Source organism: Ictalurus furcatus, chromosome 7, assembly GCF_023375685.1.
Source record: "Ictalurus furcatus strain D&B chromosome 7, Billie_1.0, whole genome shotgun sequence".
Lineage (NCBI taxonomy): Eukaryota > Metazoa > Chordata > Actinopteri > Siluriformes > Ictaluridae > Ictalurus > Ictalurus furcatus.
This window is the reverse complement of record NC_071261.1, coordinates 23,044,667-23,062,819: the sequence shown is the minus strand read 5'-3', so window position 1 is coordinate 23,062,819 and position 18,153 is coordinate 23,044,667. Positions and strand designations below refer to the sequence as shown.

The 18,153-nt window shown below is 37.4% G+C and overlaps 1 protein-coding gene across 3 annotated transcripts in view; it reads right to left on the bottom strand.

Moving 5' to 3' along the window:
- Window positions 1-18,153, bottom strand: part of arhgap36 (Rho GTPase activating protein 36) — a 43,997-nt gene that overhangs the window by 24,431 nt on the left and 1,413 nt on the right. For 2 of the 3 annotated variants that reach the window (XM_053629308.1, XM_053629309.1), the window contains exon 2: window positions 986-1,142. In XM_053629308.1, the coding sequence (XP_053485283.1) occupies window positions 986-1,142 (157 nt within the window). Of the gene's footprint in view, window positions 1-985; window positions 1,143-6,772; window positions 7,344-18,153 lie in introns of those variants that run through there. The other variant, XM_053629310.1, reaches the window with a different exon arrangement.

The window sequence follows — 18,153 nt, the reverse complement described above, 5'->3', positions numbered from 1 at the left end:
GGCAGGAGCTTGAAAGACCAAAACAAAGTCATATAAGGTATGACTTCAAAATGACCTGTACAACTTCCAAATAAGCCACCAAAATCTCCCAGTAACAGTCTCATAGTGGTGGGAAGTCGGATTAATTTTCACTTGGGAAACAGAGCATTCTGTAAATATTCCCACAAAGCCCAATGGTCTCTTTTCGTAGGCGTCAACTGGAGTACACGATTAGAGCTATTCACTGAGGATGAGTTCAAATGCAGCTCTATGGAAGAATGGTTACATTCCACTGATCCGTACCTTGTGGATGAGCTCACATTGGCTTGGCTTGGCTTGGCTGCTTAGTTTTGATGTGAGACAGGCTGCAAAAACAGAAATCTCACACATGTCCTGAAAACTCCATACTAAACAACCACTCATAAAAAGTGAGGCCTGCACTCAAACTGCTAATGAATGTAGATCTTAGGAAATGTGAAGGAATGCAAGAGACTGAAAGAGTGAGTGTGTTTTTCACAGAAAACTCTTAGTGCATCTTCTAATGTGACAAACAGATGCAAATCAGACCAGATGTTTTAATGCCATGACCCGTAACATCCACATTCCTTGTTTATATACAGTAAAAATAGACATGCCCTGAAATCCAAAGCCTTTTTCCTGAACCTGTTTTTTGTTTTTCATCTTTCTCTCTTCATCTCTCACACTCACAGACAGCCTCTTTTCTACCTCCAACACTGAACCCAATAGATTTACCATCCCTCTGGATTCTGATGAATCCACTGTAGTGTGGTGTTTACGGAGCTTTCTGCAAATTCCAGGCCACCCTTATCTTGAAATTACCACAATATTTAAGGCTCAGCCCAAATACTAGTTGAAAGATTCAGCTCCACAAATTCAGAACTGAGAGGGATGTGAGTGATTTTTATATATATAAAAAAGAGAGGCTCAATGATAATTTGTGTATACAGTGTACAATAGAGTTAGAGTGAGTTTGGTGTGTACACACCTTTGGGAATGCTGATCTTGAAGTCCAGCTCTCTCTCCTCCAGGTGATAGAGGGCCACATCCTGTAACCGGGCTCGCTCCAGTTCTGACAGGCTCTGAATGGCCACCGGTTGCAGCTTTACGCTTTGCCCCAACATAGTGGCCCACATGTGGTCACCCTGAAAGACAGCCAGAGAGAGAGAGAGAGAGAGAGAGAGAGAGAGAGAGAGAGAGAGAGAGAGAGAAATGAAAAATGAAGGGGGGATAGATTACATAAAAGCATGTCAATGTACAAGAGAGGGAAGCTGAGGTACAATGAAAGAAAAGCTGTTCAGTGTTAATCCCTGGCAAAACTTTTTTATTTCCTTGGATGGATACAAAGGCCACAAAGATAACTCTCAACCCAACCATCAAGTAAATAAAAAATAAATAAAAACAGTCAAAGGAAGAATATTTCCATGCACAGAACATTTTCACAGGAAAATTCCATGTTCAAGAGAGAGTAAAAAAAAGGACCTTGGTCTTTATGCTTTTCAGTCTAGACAGTCTCATCATCCACAAATAGTGTACTTCTCCTTAAAAGACAATGACGCATAGCCAGAAGGTTCCTGCTTATCCAGAAAGTTCCTCAGCCCTACTGTGTGTTTGCAAAAACATCTATAAATATCTATGACACAAAAACAAACGTTAGTCTTGCCGCATTTGCTATTCATTTTAATGCATATCACTCAACTACTTTTAAACAAATATCATGTGTCACCCACACATAGACCCCATGGCTGTATACATCCTGTGTGGAGTCATGCGAAGGCTGTGTGAAGTGTGTTTAAATGTCTCGGTCACAGTCATCAGCTTCTTTTGCCACCTCCACTAAGCATGACCTTTGCTGAATATTTCTTCATAAATAAAAGCAATAATGCTCAGTAATTCATTTATGCTGTATAATCTGACATTATGATACCAGAAATGACAAGTTTAGATCGCCTATGCGACCTGTCTTACTGGCTACAAATGCATACTAAGTGTGTTAGATAACCATTTAACTCCTTTTCCAGATTCGGTTCTTCATCTTAAAGCTTACTATTCTTAAACACTACAAATATATACAGTAATGATGGCTAAACTAATAGGAAATGTATGCAGTTACAAATAGTCAGGATTGTACTGTTTGTCTGGGCCAGCCGACAGCTCCTGGTGAGCTTAAGGTGTTCAATTAGAAAAGAAAGAAAGGGATGATACAGGCAGAGTACACAGGGACCATCATAGCCGAATTAACCTGACTCAGGCTCAGAGAGACAGTAAGAGGCTGACAGGCAGTAAACAGAGGCACAGAGGAAAAACATAGCCTCAATCCACTGGGATGAAAGTGATGACGAACATGGTAATGACCCTAACATGAGCATCCTGCAGATCAGTCATGCTCTATCGGCTTTGGGGTGAAAGGGATCCTTTTGTCAAGCCACATTTCACCATGATAGAAAGATACTCTGGAATATTCATTTAAATGATAAAAGGATGAAGCAAAAAAAAAAAAAAAAAGGTTGTGTTATTTTGCTGACATTTTCCCCTCAAAGTATTTTATTATCTCCTGAGACTTTATTGTTTTCTCATTAGTTTTTGGTTTCCAACTATGAGAGAACTTAGCTTTAGTTTTTCATTTGTGAATCATAAAATCCCTGTTGCTGGTAAAGGAATTTGGGATAATGGAAAACTAACAGCTTTCCTCTCTGCAGAGGGTAAAACCATACTGCAAAAGCTTTGCAGGGAGATTAATATAAAAATTCAAAAGCAAGAGATTGGTGAGCAGGGTGCTTCTTAAGATATATATATATATATATATATATATATATATATATATATATATATATATATATATATATATATATATAAATGTTTAATTTCAAAGGGCTTATTAAATGTCACATTTTTATTTTACTTAGGATGACTGAGATAACCTCATCTGACCTATATAAAAGACTGAATTTTCAAATTGTGTTGCTATGGATGCCAACTGTGATCTGATAAAAGAACACAAGCTTGATGGAGACAAATAGGATGTCCATTTGATCAGAAACTGCTGAGTATTACCCACTCTATTTTGGAGTGTCGGCACGTCCGTTTCCCGCTACCCACTTGGGGGTCACTTTCCGCTACAGTCATCATCACACCACCTGCTGAGCTGTATGGGTTATAGGTCAGAGTTCAAAAGTTGTGTCCTTGCTGTTTTCTCTGCTGCGATATAGAATCGGTGAGTATGATCTGACCCAGTGTGGTGTCGTCTTTAATTCTAGGTTCATAGAGTAACTTTTGACCTCTAATATCTATTCAATTTCAGTTGCATCATTCTCTTTTGAGTATGAAAATACTCTTAACCACTAATCATGACTATGGAAGAATATGGAAATGGACACAAACTATATGTGAAAACATGTCTCTATTTTTTATAGGCCTTCAGATACTCTGCATAAACTATGCGATAATTGTGTACTAGAGTAATACTGTGTATCTTGAATCTGTACTCAAGGCTGCAATTAGCCAAATTGGTTGTTGTTAGTGTGGTAAGAAAAAAACATTCCCCATTCTAGTACACAAAGACTGCATCAAAATTACATACAACCACTATGTTACGTTTTCTGCCTCTAAATGTCATAATTCAAACCATATGAAGGTTTGAATTGCATAAAAAGTCCTTTGAAAACTAGTCAACTGATATATTGATATACTGATATATTGTTTTTCGTAAGGCATACACCCTCAAAACATGTTCCCTACATAGCAATATTTCTCTGAATTCACTCCCACTATGCCCTGCATTAAGTTTAGATACTTCATTAACCAGTTAATTGACCACACTTCAATTCAGACTCCAGACTTTCAGATTACTCAGAAGGTTCAGATTATTGTTCTGAATGTCAGATGTCCCATGATCAGTTAACACCCTCCAGCATGCTGCTTTTAGAGGAACTGGATATGGCAGGATGGGCCACAGGGTTCAGGCGGGCCGTGTGTTTTCAATGCAAGCAGGACAATAGTGCATTCCAGACAAACTCGGAGAACCGAATAGCCTAAAGCAGCATATGATGTTCTGTAGGATATCGGATCATTAGTAAGAGCGCAATTGTCTTGTGCACAAAGGTGATTAAGTGATTCCAGAGCTCAGGAAGCAAAGCATACAGCTTTTAGTCTTGGCGGGTCATGAACTCTTAACATGGCTAAACTGTGTAAGCTCTCTAATTCTGCTAGCAACAGACAGATTGTTTTACCACTGTCTGTACAGCAATCTAGCACTTTAACATCATGTTCCTTCTAAAAGTTCATTCTAATCATTCAATCAGTCTGATTAAACGCTCAGTAAATCCAGGAGGTTATATGATTAGCTTGTACAAGCCCAGCATGGGCAGTGAATGTAACCAAGAGACATTATGTACTCCCTGTAATTTAGTTAACGGGGAGTTTGTGCACTTTGTCTTACTTCAGATTCCTGTCAGTGCCACTGAGTGTTGAAATGTGAGGCAGGCCTGGAAAACTCATCACATGTCACTAAGCCAGAATTCTGGCAAACAGCCAAAAAAGATGAAAGCTTGGGTTTTGGCTAAAGTTGATTTTTTTTTCCTACGTACAATTTTTTGGTACCCCAACTTAAGGAAACTATAAATATGTTACACTTTGAGCAAGTTGTTGGATAGTTACATAGAGTAGCGAAACAGATATACGTCTAATCATTTTAATACCAGTTACCAGTTACCAGTGAATACCAAACTTCTGGCTGAGATACATGCAAAAGAAAAAATATTTCAGTTCAGGAAGCCTGTATTTTTCAGACATATATATATATATATATATATATATATATATATATATATATATATATATATATATATCATAGAAAATGTCCATTTTTACCATGTGAAGGGTTTTCCAATGCCACCACAAAAATAAATGCCCCTCATGATGAGGACATTTCAGTCTAAATGTATACCTTTGCACAAACGCTGACAGCTCCCAGACACCCTGTACAAATAACTCTCAAAAGTTTTGGCTAATATTTTGTGTCTGAGTCCATATTTGTGGTATGCTTGATTAACCAAAGCCAAAAAAGGCAAAAGAATAGGCAGCTCGAGCCTAACACTAAACACATAAAACCTGATATTTAGACAGTACACACTGTAGTGCTTTGATTATACTTTTCTCTGAAAACATCAAAATGCAACAAGTGGGTTTTGTGCCATGTGCTATAATAGCCCAATGCTCAGAAAGCATCCCAGCTGGTCAGCATTAACGAGCTTGGATGCAGACGACCCTAAACACGCACAACGAATCTGATGATTGCTAAAATAACACTTATTTGGCCATGCTGGGTTGAAACCGCTCTTAGAGCAGAGCCAGAGCAGAGCAGCCTTCATAAACTGGGATTTTCAATGAAAAATGTGCTGCTCAGTTACTCTCAGCTTTCCCAGAGTTGACAGGCCAGGCACAAGGGCTCTATTGAGATCTCTCGCTGAATTCAGCAGCATCTCCTTCATTCACTGGTCCTGTTTGATATGCACTATAGCAGTTAAACCACCAATGGAACTACAAAGAATTTCTTGAGAAGTGACCGAGAGTAGAGACATCTTTTTTTTGAGCACTGCGGTTAAAATAACTAATCACTGAAAGCATTCAAAGGGAAGGCAGACAACATTTCTGGAATCTTGCTTTTTTTCTTTTACAGGAGATGTATGTAGCCATGTTTAGGGTTACATAGAAGAAGCACAAGCGCACTAGATCCTTCAAGATTTTGCTTAGGTACATCAAAGGATCTTCATTAAAAAAAAAGGGACAGTTACAAACCAACAGTGAATCTGAATTTTTTTTTTTTTTAAAAACATGCTTTAGAAAAAACATGTAAGAGTAAGGAATGTATTAAGAAAATAACAACCATACTATAGTTAAAGTAAATAAATAAAATACTTATTAGTAAAATAATTGAACTATGATACAAAATATATAATATGTAAATATGTAAGACTATGTAATGTAAGTAGACTAACATAAGGGCACCATAGTACCCCCTTAGTACAGTCATGGTTAAATACGGAGTAAATATAGTTACCATAAATCACTGTAGTAAAATCATGGTAGTATCATTAGTTTGATAACCACCGTTAGCCTAATTATCAATGTAAAATCATAAACATTCTGTTCTTATAGCTGCAAAATGAAAATTTCTATGGGTTAAAATAAATAAATAACACTGGTCCAGCATCACAGGTTTTTAAATTAATGATTGAAAAAAAAAAATAAAGGAAAAAAAACACACATTTAACAAGACAATTAATCTCTCATAAATAATCTCTTTCTTCCTCTCTTGCTCTCTCTCTCTCTCTCACACACACACACACACATACACACACACACTCACACTCACACTCACACAGAGAGAAACGTGACACATGTGGATAGACGTCATATAATGTTAAACAGGATTTCCCAGCACAACATATGGTATGGTAATGTAAAAGAATGGCTATAAACCAAGAGATCAAATGACACACACACACACACACACACACACACACACGCACACACACACACACACACACACACACACACACACACACATATACATTTGCTTGAATTTCCTCATTTGTAAGTCGCTTTGGATAAATGTAAATGTAAATATATATGTAAATAATACCATTACACAGCTACACACTCTTTAAACACACACTTGCACACAACTTAACATCATATACATACACATCCATACAATCATAACACAAACTTATACATCAATGCATATACACACACAAGTTCCATTTCACGCTACCTGTAGGATATGAGCCAGACAGTGTGTGTTGGTGGGGCAGAAATTCTTCAGTCACTGCTCAGTGTGCAGCCAGGTTGTAACAGTCCAAATGGAGCATGAGTGACCAAAATCCACACAGGAGATAGAAACAGTGAGAAAGAGATAAAGTAAGAGGAAGAATGTATGTGTGTGTGTGTGTGTGTGTGTGTGTGTGTGTGTGTGTGTGTGTGTGTGTGTGTGAGAGAGAGAGAGAGAGAGAGTGTGGGTGAAAGAGAGAGGTCTGCTCTCTCCATCTGCTGCCTTCTCAAGTAAATCAGCGCGGGGCCACGGGGCAGCCAAGTGCGAGCTCAAAGTAAACAGTGAACTAGAGGGAAGGAGGAGGAGAGATGTGGAGAAGAGGGGAGGAGATGAGAGGAGACGAGGGGATGGAGGAACCAGATCCGCGGAGGGGCAGTGCAGCTTTAATAAGAACTTCTCAGGGGATCTGCTTCATTTGTTCTCTATATACAGTTGGGGATAACAACAAACATGAGAAATACAATATTTTATCTACTGGAGTGAACCAGGGGAAAAAGCTTAAACTGAGGCAAGCTTGTACAACATCAGCTCTGACATGATGTGATATAGTAAGTCCTACCAATTCTCATTCTGGCAGCATCCATCGAAAGCTTCTTTAAACATAAGCAAGACACCTTAAAAATGTCAACAATATCCAGATGAGATATCCAGTTGCAGTACAAGCTCAAAACACAAACCAGTAATACATTAGTAGCATTAATACACTGAAAACAAAGCCATAACCGGAACCAATACCTTGGACACGCATCTAATTACAGTAACTATGATACACCTGACTATCACACCCATATGTGATTGTTGAACATCCCATTCCAAATTTTGTGATTATAAATACCTCCACTCTTCTGGGACGACTTTCCACTAAGTTTTGAAGTGTGTCTGTGGGGATTTGTGTTCATTCAGCAACATGAGCATTAATGAGGTCAGGCATTATTCAGTTAATTTATTTTATTTGTATATACTGATGTTGGGTGAGGAGACCTGGGGAGCAGTCGGTGTTCAGTGGGGTTGAGATCAGGGCTCAATTTGCGTTATTCCACTTCAACCTTGGCAAACTATATCGTCATGGAGCTCACTTTGTACACATGGGCATCATCAAATTGGATCAGGTTTGGGCGTCTTAGTTCCAGTGAAGGGAAATTGTAATGCTACAGCATATAAAGACATTCTATACAATTGTGTGCTTCCAACTTTGTGGCAACAGTTTGAGGAAGAAACTCAATGCATATGGCTGTGATGGTCATGTGTCCACAAACTTTTGGCCATATAGTTTACTTACAGTATGGAACACTTGCAGTTCTTTCTAGAACATGCCTGATGTTTGAAGGGCAATGGCAGCTAAATCCTTAGTTGATCTTTTTGCAGAAAGGAACCTAAACAGGTTCAGACTGACACTAGATAACTGCACACTCCACAAACTCAGAGTTCTCCCTGCCTAGTACCGGTAGGTACACAACATTTCTGATTGAATGGGAATTAGGGAGGAAGAGTAACAAAGAAGCATGACAGATATTTTGCTTCAATATGCAATGAATTAATGCTACTGCAATGGATTTGAAGCCCTGTTATTTATTTTACTTTGATTCAACAGCCAATGTGAATTTTAAGTAGACTAATATATTGTTCATAATCTTTACTGATGAAGCTAGCCAATTAGGTCACTTGAGCTAAACTGACGGGATTTCTCGGAGAGTTTAAAAAAAAAAATCAGAATTCATAATATATAATTTTACTGCTGAATATAGACTAGTGGGCAAAATAATCTTATCAGATATGATTGCTAAAGTAATATTCATAAATATTTTTCAATGATGAATCTATCCAACTAGGTAACATAAGCTAACCTGACAGGATTGCTTAGAGGAGTTTTAGCTTATCTTATCTAAATGTTTATAATCTGCACAGCTAATGGCAGCTAGTTGGCTTTCATAAGCTAACTTGGCAGAATATTTGCCAAGTGAGTGCAATCATAAAAACTATGCCTTTGTGTTTGCTTGAGTCCATATATCCATCCATCCATCCATCCATCCATCCATCTTCCATACCATTTAGCTTACACAGGGGAGCCTGGAGCCTATCCCAGGAGACTCGGGGCACAAGGACGGGGTGTCAAACCATCACAGAGCACAATCACACACACATTCACACACTACGGACAATTTGGAAATGCAAATCAGTCTACAACGCATGTCTTTGGACTGGGGTAGAAACCGGAGTACCTGACAGAAACCCCCGAAATATGGGGAAGACATGCAAACTCTGTTCACACAGGGCAAAGGCTGGAATCAAATCCCCAACCCCAGAGGTGCGAGACAAACCACTAAGCCAACATGCCCCGAGTCACTATATCAACTCAAGGATATGTCTATTTGTACCCATCAAAGACACACCTATTGGTCTGCAATCTGCAATCCCCTGATCCCATCACTCTCTCTTGTCTGTTCTGTGCTGTAATGACTGATGTACGTAATGAAACAAATCTCCATGTACAGTAATCTCAAATGTCCACTGCACTGTGGGTGTTGATTTAACACAGATGAAATCTTAGAGCAATACTGACCTCATTCATTTACAACAAAGTACATAGAGTACAAAAGTATGCAAAAGTTTAAAAGCAAAATACAGTATGTGGGAAATGATAGCAACAGCTCATATTAACACTGGGATAGAAAATGAAAAGCCATAGTGAGTGAGAAACAATTGCTGCTCAAAAATTCCAGTGCAGGCTTCCTGTAGATATACAGATGGAAGTATGCTGTCAGCGCACACACCCTAGACACGCACAATAACACAACAAACAAAAGCACCTTACTCCTTTGTCAGTCTTATCCACTGACAGTAACTGTTGCTTCTTTCACATGAACAGAATAACAGAATCCCACAGGGGTTTAATCACAATGCAGCTATAAAAAATCTTCTCTCAGTGTGTGGGCATGTTTTTACAGCTTGGTGAAGACCAAATGTCCCAACAAGTATAGCCATATCTGAAAGCTTTGACCTTGTGGTCCAAACAAGGAAAATTGCTCACTTATATATTAATTTGTTTGTTTGTTTATAAAAAAAATTTTTTTAAAAGGCAGAAGCTTTCTGTTTCCTGATGTTAAAGTTAAGGTCTTGCAATGTTTTTATACTGTACGTCAGGCTCCCAACTAAAAATACTGTTAAAAAAAAAAAAAAAAAAAAAAAGTAAAGTAAAAGTGCCAAATCCAGGCCACAATGAATGTACGTTTAAATTTAGTACAAAAAACAAACAAACTTATTTTATTATTTAAAAAAACCTCAAGGAACCCCCTTTTTAAAATGATGCAAATGCTGAGTAAATATCAGTTGTGTGACTGATACAACAGTGTTACAGAAATGCACTGACACAAGCCAGGAAGGATCGACTTTACAGGAAGCTGTCAAACTAAATGTAAAACTGAGCTAACTGAGAACATTATCAGAATGTTATGTAATGTATTCTACAGGATAGGCTGGAAGATTACAGAAATAACCATCCTGTAATACTCACACCACATAGCTACCCAGTTAATTGGGGAAAAAACTGACATTATGAAAATGTATATATGATGCCAGCAAAATTTTTGCATGAAGGAATATTTATCAATGTTACCTGAAAAAAAAGCTCTCAGAAGATCCAGAAAACTTGACAGGTTTAATCCTCTAGGAACGAAAATTTCCCTGTAATGTTATGTCCGTAATTTGCTCTACTAAGCTAGAATTGTTAGCTGGGGAGTCTTGTGAGTAGTGCGAGGTATGAAATGTGATGTGTCTTGCACTTGCATAACCAAGACCTCTAAAGTCCTTCTTATCTCTGTCAGAGACCTGAACTTCAGACTCAAATATTGCCCTATCATTCTCTCTTAAAATATTCAAGCAGCCAGAAAATCCTTTAATGCTGAAGACCGACTTGAGATTTCTTTCTCACTGGCTTCGAAAACACAATGTGTACCTGTTGCAATTATTACTCCTGTAAAGTCCTTACTCGAACTGATGTATTCCATTTTTAAAAAAATCAGATCAGTTTGTTATGGCCTTCAAAGGCTTTGCCAAACCCCAAAAAGGGTGTTAAAAGAAAAGAACTGCAAGAAGAACCCTACAAGTGGATCCACGTGATCACATAAAACAAAAGGTGACCACTGTCGCAGTAGGTGGATGCATTTTCCATGAATGTGTAAATGATTGCATCTGATCATATAAAGGAAGAAATACTACTCAGCTTCATGTGTTTGACCCTTGACCCCACATCTAAGTTCCTTTTATCCTGTTTTGGCCACAATAGACTTGAATCAGGGGAATAGGTGACTCATACACACTAAATATTCCACAATAATGGAATGTAAACAAAATATTCAGACAGCATTAAAATATCTTTATTTATTTATTTATTTAAAGTTTTTTTTAGTCCACAGGCACATTTCAGGATGATCTATTTCTAATTATAAAACCAAATTGTTCATGTAAAAACCTATAATGTTCAAGCAATCTTGTTTATTAAGCTAAACATTTGTAAAGGATATAAACGGCTATAAGCAACAGCTACTAAAGGTGTTGTCAATTAGAGACTCGTGGCTAACAGGCAGACCTCTGTCTCTATTATGTTGGTTTTCCACTGTCTTTGATCAGACCACATCACTCCAAAGCAAGGAAAATGAGAGCAAGAAACGTTCCACATGGACTTTGGCCAAACCTGGAATGTCATAACTTTCAGAAAACAATAAGACTTATGGTATGTTCCAGAGACTAAGAGGGTCTTCATCTTTAGGGAATTCTTGCCATCCATCATTGAGTCAGGAGGAGCTTTTGATGGGTTGGACTTAGACACAAGGCCTGGATTGTATTAGAGGAAATAAATCAATATGTCAACTAACACTGTGCCTTCCTACTGCAGTTCCATCTATCTATAAATGCTGCCGTTATCCTGAGTAAGAACCAGCTTGTGTTTAAACAATAATATTGTGGTTATGCAATAAAAGCTGAAATTGTTCACAACATAGAAAGAGGGCAACTTTCACCAGCACCACGCCTATAACTCCAGATAGACTGTGCTGCCCTCTTCAGGGTAATATGAGCGAGTGACCAAGGTATAAGGCACCATTTGCTTTACAGTACTGATTTTTCTCTTTTTCTCTGCTTTTGTTTTTCATATTATCTAAAGAAAACTTAAGAATTTTTAAAAAAAGAAAAGAAAAGCGGTTATGTTCATTCACTCTTTAAACTCAGAGAACTCATCAGCAGGTCCAAACTTGCATTCCTTCCTCTTCTGACGACACACCGTTTCTATTAGTTTTGCTGTAGTTACTGAATAATTCATAGTAGGTACAGATTAACTTCCTTGATGATGAATACAGTGGGAGTTGAAAGGATTAATGGATATGTGTCAAGGGATATGTGAGGATTCTACCATCAGAAAACAAGATACCATTCATGCAGCAATCCACACCACAATTAATCTGAACCAGTAAAATAACACAGATAATCCCACAATGTGCAGCACAAACCACAGACCCAGGCTGATTAATAAAACCCTCTCATCATAAACACACACAACATCAGAATAAACAATGGCTTTGGTGTATGCAGCACAACATCCTCATGTGAAAAGGAAGTGGTGATCAAAAACAGAAAACATTTGAATGATTGCATGATTGGTGTATATTCACAAATATATATACAGTATAAAATAAGGTTGAAAAAAAATATTCTAAACACAGGTCAAATGTCCTTCACAACAACCTACAGTATGTGCATCCATTATAAATTTTAGTCTAAACATTAGTAAGTAGTAAGTAAGCAAATTTTTATTTATATAGCACATCTAATCATAGTAAAGCTGACCAAAGTGCTGAACAGAGTAAGAAAAAGTTCAATAGAAAACAAAATAAAACCAAATAGAGACAGAGAATAGTAATAATTTTACATTCATTCAAGCTGAACATTTTCACTCCTATGTAATATTTGAAATATTCCATGAGTCATGTGTTAAACAAGAATTTGCATAAGACAAATTTCCTGAAGATCATGGGAAGAAGAATTTATTATTATTATTATTATTATTATTATTATTATTATTATTATTGTATTAAATTATTTATATTTAATAAATTTAAAAAACACAAGATAATAATTAGAAAGTAATTAGCATGTTATTAGCATGGACGCTGATTAATGACATTTTGCATATTTGCAAATTTTATGCTAGAAAATTCACCCCTGTTCAGCGAAATGTAGCCATTGTAAGCAAAGAAACCTTGTAGAAAATGAGACGGTTGTAATAAAATGCATGTTTTCTTAGATTCAATGTTGAATATAATGGTTTTTAATTGGGTAAATGGCACTGCACTCATGAAATCACCTATTTTGCAGTGTGTCTGCAGAACATGTGGGCTATGCAGTGAGTGAATGAATCTACTACTGTTTTTCCTCTTATGAAGCACACAATGTGCACACAGAGCTTTTACACAGAGCTTAATCAGTCTGGATTAAAAGGAAGCACACTAATGATTTTTTTTTCAAATGAACATCTGTTCTGCAAATCAAAACATGCATCTTTTTGCCAATAGATTCTACTGCATGCATGGATATTGGCAAACAGCATGCATACAGTGAAATAAACAAAGCAACTGTTACATATCTATATATTTTTGTATGCTTAATCCTCAAGGAGGAAATGAAAAGCTATAGTGCAATTAAACATAAACGCTGGATTTGACATCTAGCTCTGACTCATAGACACAGCTCTGAATATCGTATCATGTGGTTGTAATATAGTGCTAGATGACTACTGATTGCTGAGGTTTTGTCCACATGGAACCTTGTTGAATAAAGTACCAGAACTGCAATTTTGTCCAAAAATATCTAACATGAAAAAACGCATTTATTCCTTAAAATATGATTTATTTATTTATTTATTTATTTATTTATTTATTTATTTATTTATTTATTTGTAGGATCTACCCGGATCAGCCATAACATTAAAACCACTTGCCTAATATTGTGTAGGTTCTCCTACATACAGGGTTGTTGGTAAACGAACTTTGGATTTGATGATGAGCTCTAGTGCAGGATAAGCAATGCTGTTTACAGACAGCCGCACTCCTGTAGAAATGGTCACAGAGGATAATTGTATGAGACCTGAGAATATATATATATATATATATATATATATATATATATATATATATATATATATATATATATATATATATATATATATTTACATTTATTCTGATTTACATGTGGAATAAACCAGTTCGGTCAAAATATGTTGGGCATGGACGTTATATGTCAAAGTTTAATAAGGCACAAATTTATATCTAATATTACTAATCTAACAAATCTGATATTTGTCTGATATAAGACTGAGTTGCATTAGGCTTTGCAAAAAGAAGAGACGCTCTGACTGCATCCATGGGTGAAATCAGTGTAATAAATATCTTTCTGTGTCCTAAATAAAGTCATATCTATTTAGTGTACATAATGTACACACAATTTAGATGCCTATTTTGGCTATAAAGCCTATTTCTAACTTTACAAAAAAGATGCTCTCATCTCAGATCCGTCTCAGGATTGACACGACTGCACAGATGTGAATGGCTGCACAGGTGAATGGCTGCACAGAGGTGAATGTCTACACAGAGGTGAATGTCTGCACAGGTGAATGTCTGCACAGGGGTGAATGTCTATGCAGGTGAATGTCTGCACAGGTGAATGTCTACACAAAGGTGAATATTTGCTTAGGTGAATGTCTACACAAAGGTGAATGTCTGCACAGGGGTGAATGTCTATGCAGGTGAATGTTTGCACAGGTGAATGTCTGCACAGGTGAATGTTTGCACAGGTGAATGTCTATGCAGGTGAATGTCTGCACAGGTGAATGTCTACACAAAGGTGAATATTTGCTTAGGTGAATGTCTACACAAAGGTGAATGTCTGCACAGGGGTGAATGTCTATGCAGGTGAATGTTTGCACAGGTGAATGTCTGCACAGGTGAATGTTTGCACAGGTGAATGTCTGCACAGGTGAATGTTTGCACAGATGAATGTCTGTACAGGTGAATGTTTGTACAGGTGAATGTTTGCACAGGTGAATGTCTGCACAGGAGTGAATGTCTATGTAGGTGAATGTTTGCTTAGGTGAATGTCTATGCAGGTGAATGTTTGCACAGGTGAATGTTTGCACAGGTGAATGTTTGTACAGGTGAATTGCCCACTTGTTATAAGAAATATAAAGCACATGGAAGGAGTTAATGTTCTGTCTTCTCCAACTCTCCCTAAAGAGAAACTTTGTTTGTTTTCATTTTTCTCCATTTTCATTATATCATCACTCTGTTCCTCCAAACTTCCCTAGAGGTTGTGGAAAGGAAATACTATTTACCAAAACAGGCACAGGGATGCTATGATTCTCTAAACAGGACATTCCCCACCCATGTTTGTGGATTTTTTTTGCTTCCTTTTTTCTGCTTGCCATTCATACGTGACCTCTCACAGGTCTCATGACAACACCGTAAAAAATTTCTTGACTTGTTCTGATTCGCTGGTTCTTCCTTCCGCTGTGATTTAGGCCTATCTGCCCAAACATCATCTGTCTAGACAAATCAATTTAAAGAAGTTGCTGGGTGCTGAACATGCTTTTATGCTGATTTCTCTTGCTCTCTGCTTGCTTGCCAAAATTGTTTCACCTCTGAACTCCTACAAATACCTCATCCCCTAAGCTTCCAATATAAAATGAGAATGAATCCTCTCACTCAATATTTTCATGAGTTGGAAAAGTTTCAAATCTACCAGAACAGCTGAGAACATTGAGTTTTGTAACAATACTAGCATCTGCATTTGGCATCTTTGAGCTGGAAAATATTCCAGCGGTCTTAAGCTTCCCTCTGCTAATTCCCCAAATCATGGACAGAAACCGCCTGAGGTCTGATCATTCACATTCTTTAATGCGGCCTTTAATATAAAAGCAGGACCTCAGAAATACTCACAAATCCCCGTGTTTGTATTAGTTCTAATTAAAATCATAGTTAAAGCTGTATTAGACAGTGCGCTGAAGGGCTTTAATGTTCTCAAAACTCCACATAAGCTTGACTCAGTTGAAGGGCATAGAGAGAAAATTAGCATAATAAATCTGATGATATTTTAACATGCATTTACAGATATAGTGATGAAAATGGACCTGTTTTAGGCTTGTGAGATATCAGTTTCGCCCTTGTGGGAGTTCAGAAAGCTTTGATGAACCTTCTTATACAACAGAACTGCTGCATTCTTCACTCTGATAGGTCAGAAGGTATTTTCTATAAGAGTAGTTCTGACAGTAGTGTCAGCTGTAAGAAAACTCACAGGTTTATATTAATGCACTCGTTCTGATACATTATTGTTTCTAGAGTAACAGTTCATTTACTGGTACTTGTCTGATTGATGCTCAACATAATCTAAACCTAATAGCAAACAGATCATTTCATTTAAATTAGCAAAAGTCTTCAGGATGGAGGGCTTTTCTGTTTCTCATGAAAAATTTAATTTTTTTTAACTTATAAACTTCAAGAGAGAGAGAGAGCGGGTGAAGGGATGCCTATGTATAGCAGCTATAAGGTACCGTAAATTATAACAGGAACTAACTTGTTTCACAGATGTTCCACAACATTAAATATAATTGCAAATGGATAAAACATAATTGACTCCTTTTTTAATTAATGATAAACATGATCATTGGTAAAATGATGCGGTGTAAGAGAAATAAAACATATTAGGGCATGCAGTTATAGGAAAATAATCAACTTCCTGGATGGTAATACTGTGGCGCGACTATGGTTCACATGGTAGAGCGGGTTGTCCACTAATCGTAGGGTAGGCGCTTTGACACTTCGGCCCATGTGACTCCACATGCCGAAGTGTCCTTGGGCAAGACACTGAACCCCAAATTGCTCCCGATGGCAAGCTATGATGCTATGTGAATGAGAACCAGTGTAAAGTGCTTTGGAACCACTAAGGTTAAAAAAGCGCTATATAAGTGCAGACCATTAATTCTTCACATATCCCATTGTTGAATATTTTCTTATAACAGTGCACTGCAAACTGTTTTATTATTTACCTATGATTTAATAGCTGTATTTTTTTTAACGGGGAATCAGTCATTTGATAAATAGAAAACAGAACATAGTACATTTGCTTGTTTTAATTAGAAATGCATTTCCACTATGTTGTCATGTAAATAAGGAATAAAAACTTCACAGTGTACTTAGTCTAAGCCTTTAACCGGCACATCAAGGAAAGTTCCGACAAAAATAAGGACTCACAGATAGACAGACCCATTACTTTACAGCTTTTCACCAGAAGGCCATTACCTAAAGTTTTTGTATGTTATTTTTCAACAGGAATATGTGCATATATCCATCCATCCATCCATCTTCTATACCGCTTATCCTTCCTTCAGGGTCACGGGGAAACCTGGAGCCTATCCCAGGTAGCATCGGGCACAAGGCGGGATACACCCTGGACAGGGTGCCAATCCATCGCAGGGCACACTCACATACACATTCCCACACCCATTCATACACTACGGACACTTTGGACATGCCAATCAGTTACCATGCATGTCTTTGGACTGGGGGAGGAAACCGGAGTACCCGGAGGAAACCCCCTATATGCATATATAGATTTTTTTAATTTTGCATGTAAACAAATTTATGCTCAACACATGTCTGAATTTCACCAGTACAGTTTTCCAGATGTAATCCTGATATGGCTGTGCAGTGACAGTGCCATAAAACACTCAGTGAAAAGAGTAAGAATACAGCACATTCCAACCCACACATCTATGCTTTGAATTAATCACTTAATAAATTTAAAAGGAAAAAAATATATATTGTTGATTTAAATAGTGAGTCATGCGCTGTGTTCCTCGCCAAACAGGCACAGCAGTTCAGACCTGAACCCTCCTTATGTAATTTGTATCCATTTAGGACATTTTGTTTCTTACATAAACTGTTTGTGCTCAATTAAAAGTTCAGAGGAAGCAGCAGGATCCTGAATTCTTGAGGACACAACAGCATGATGAGCAAAATGGATGCACATAACACAGACTTTATACCTGGCAATGCAAAATGCTGCCTTGGTGTTACAAAACAGCCACAAATAAAGCTAATGGCAACAAATAAGACAACAGTCATACTTTCCCCTGTGACATGTGGTCTTAATTATATTGCGTTTCATCCAACATGTTGAGCAATACCCTCCTGAACCAGATGTTTGAACAACTTCCACTTCACAATCCTGGTGAGAATTAAACTCCCGGCGAATTTCTTATTCCGATTGTATTATTTCTGTCT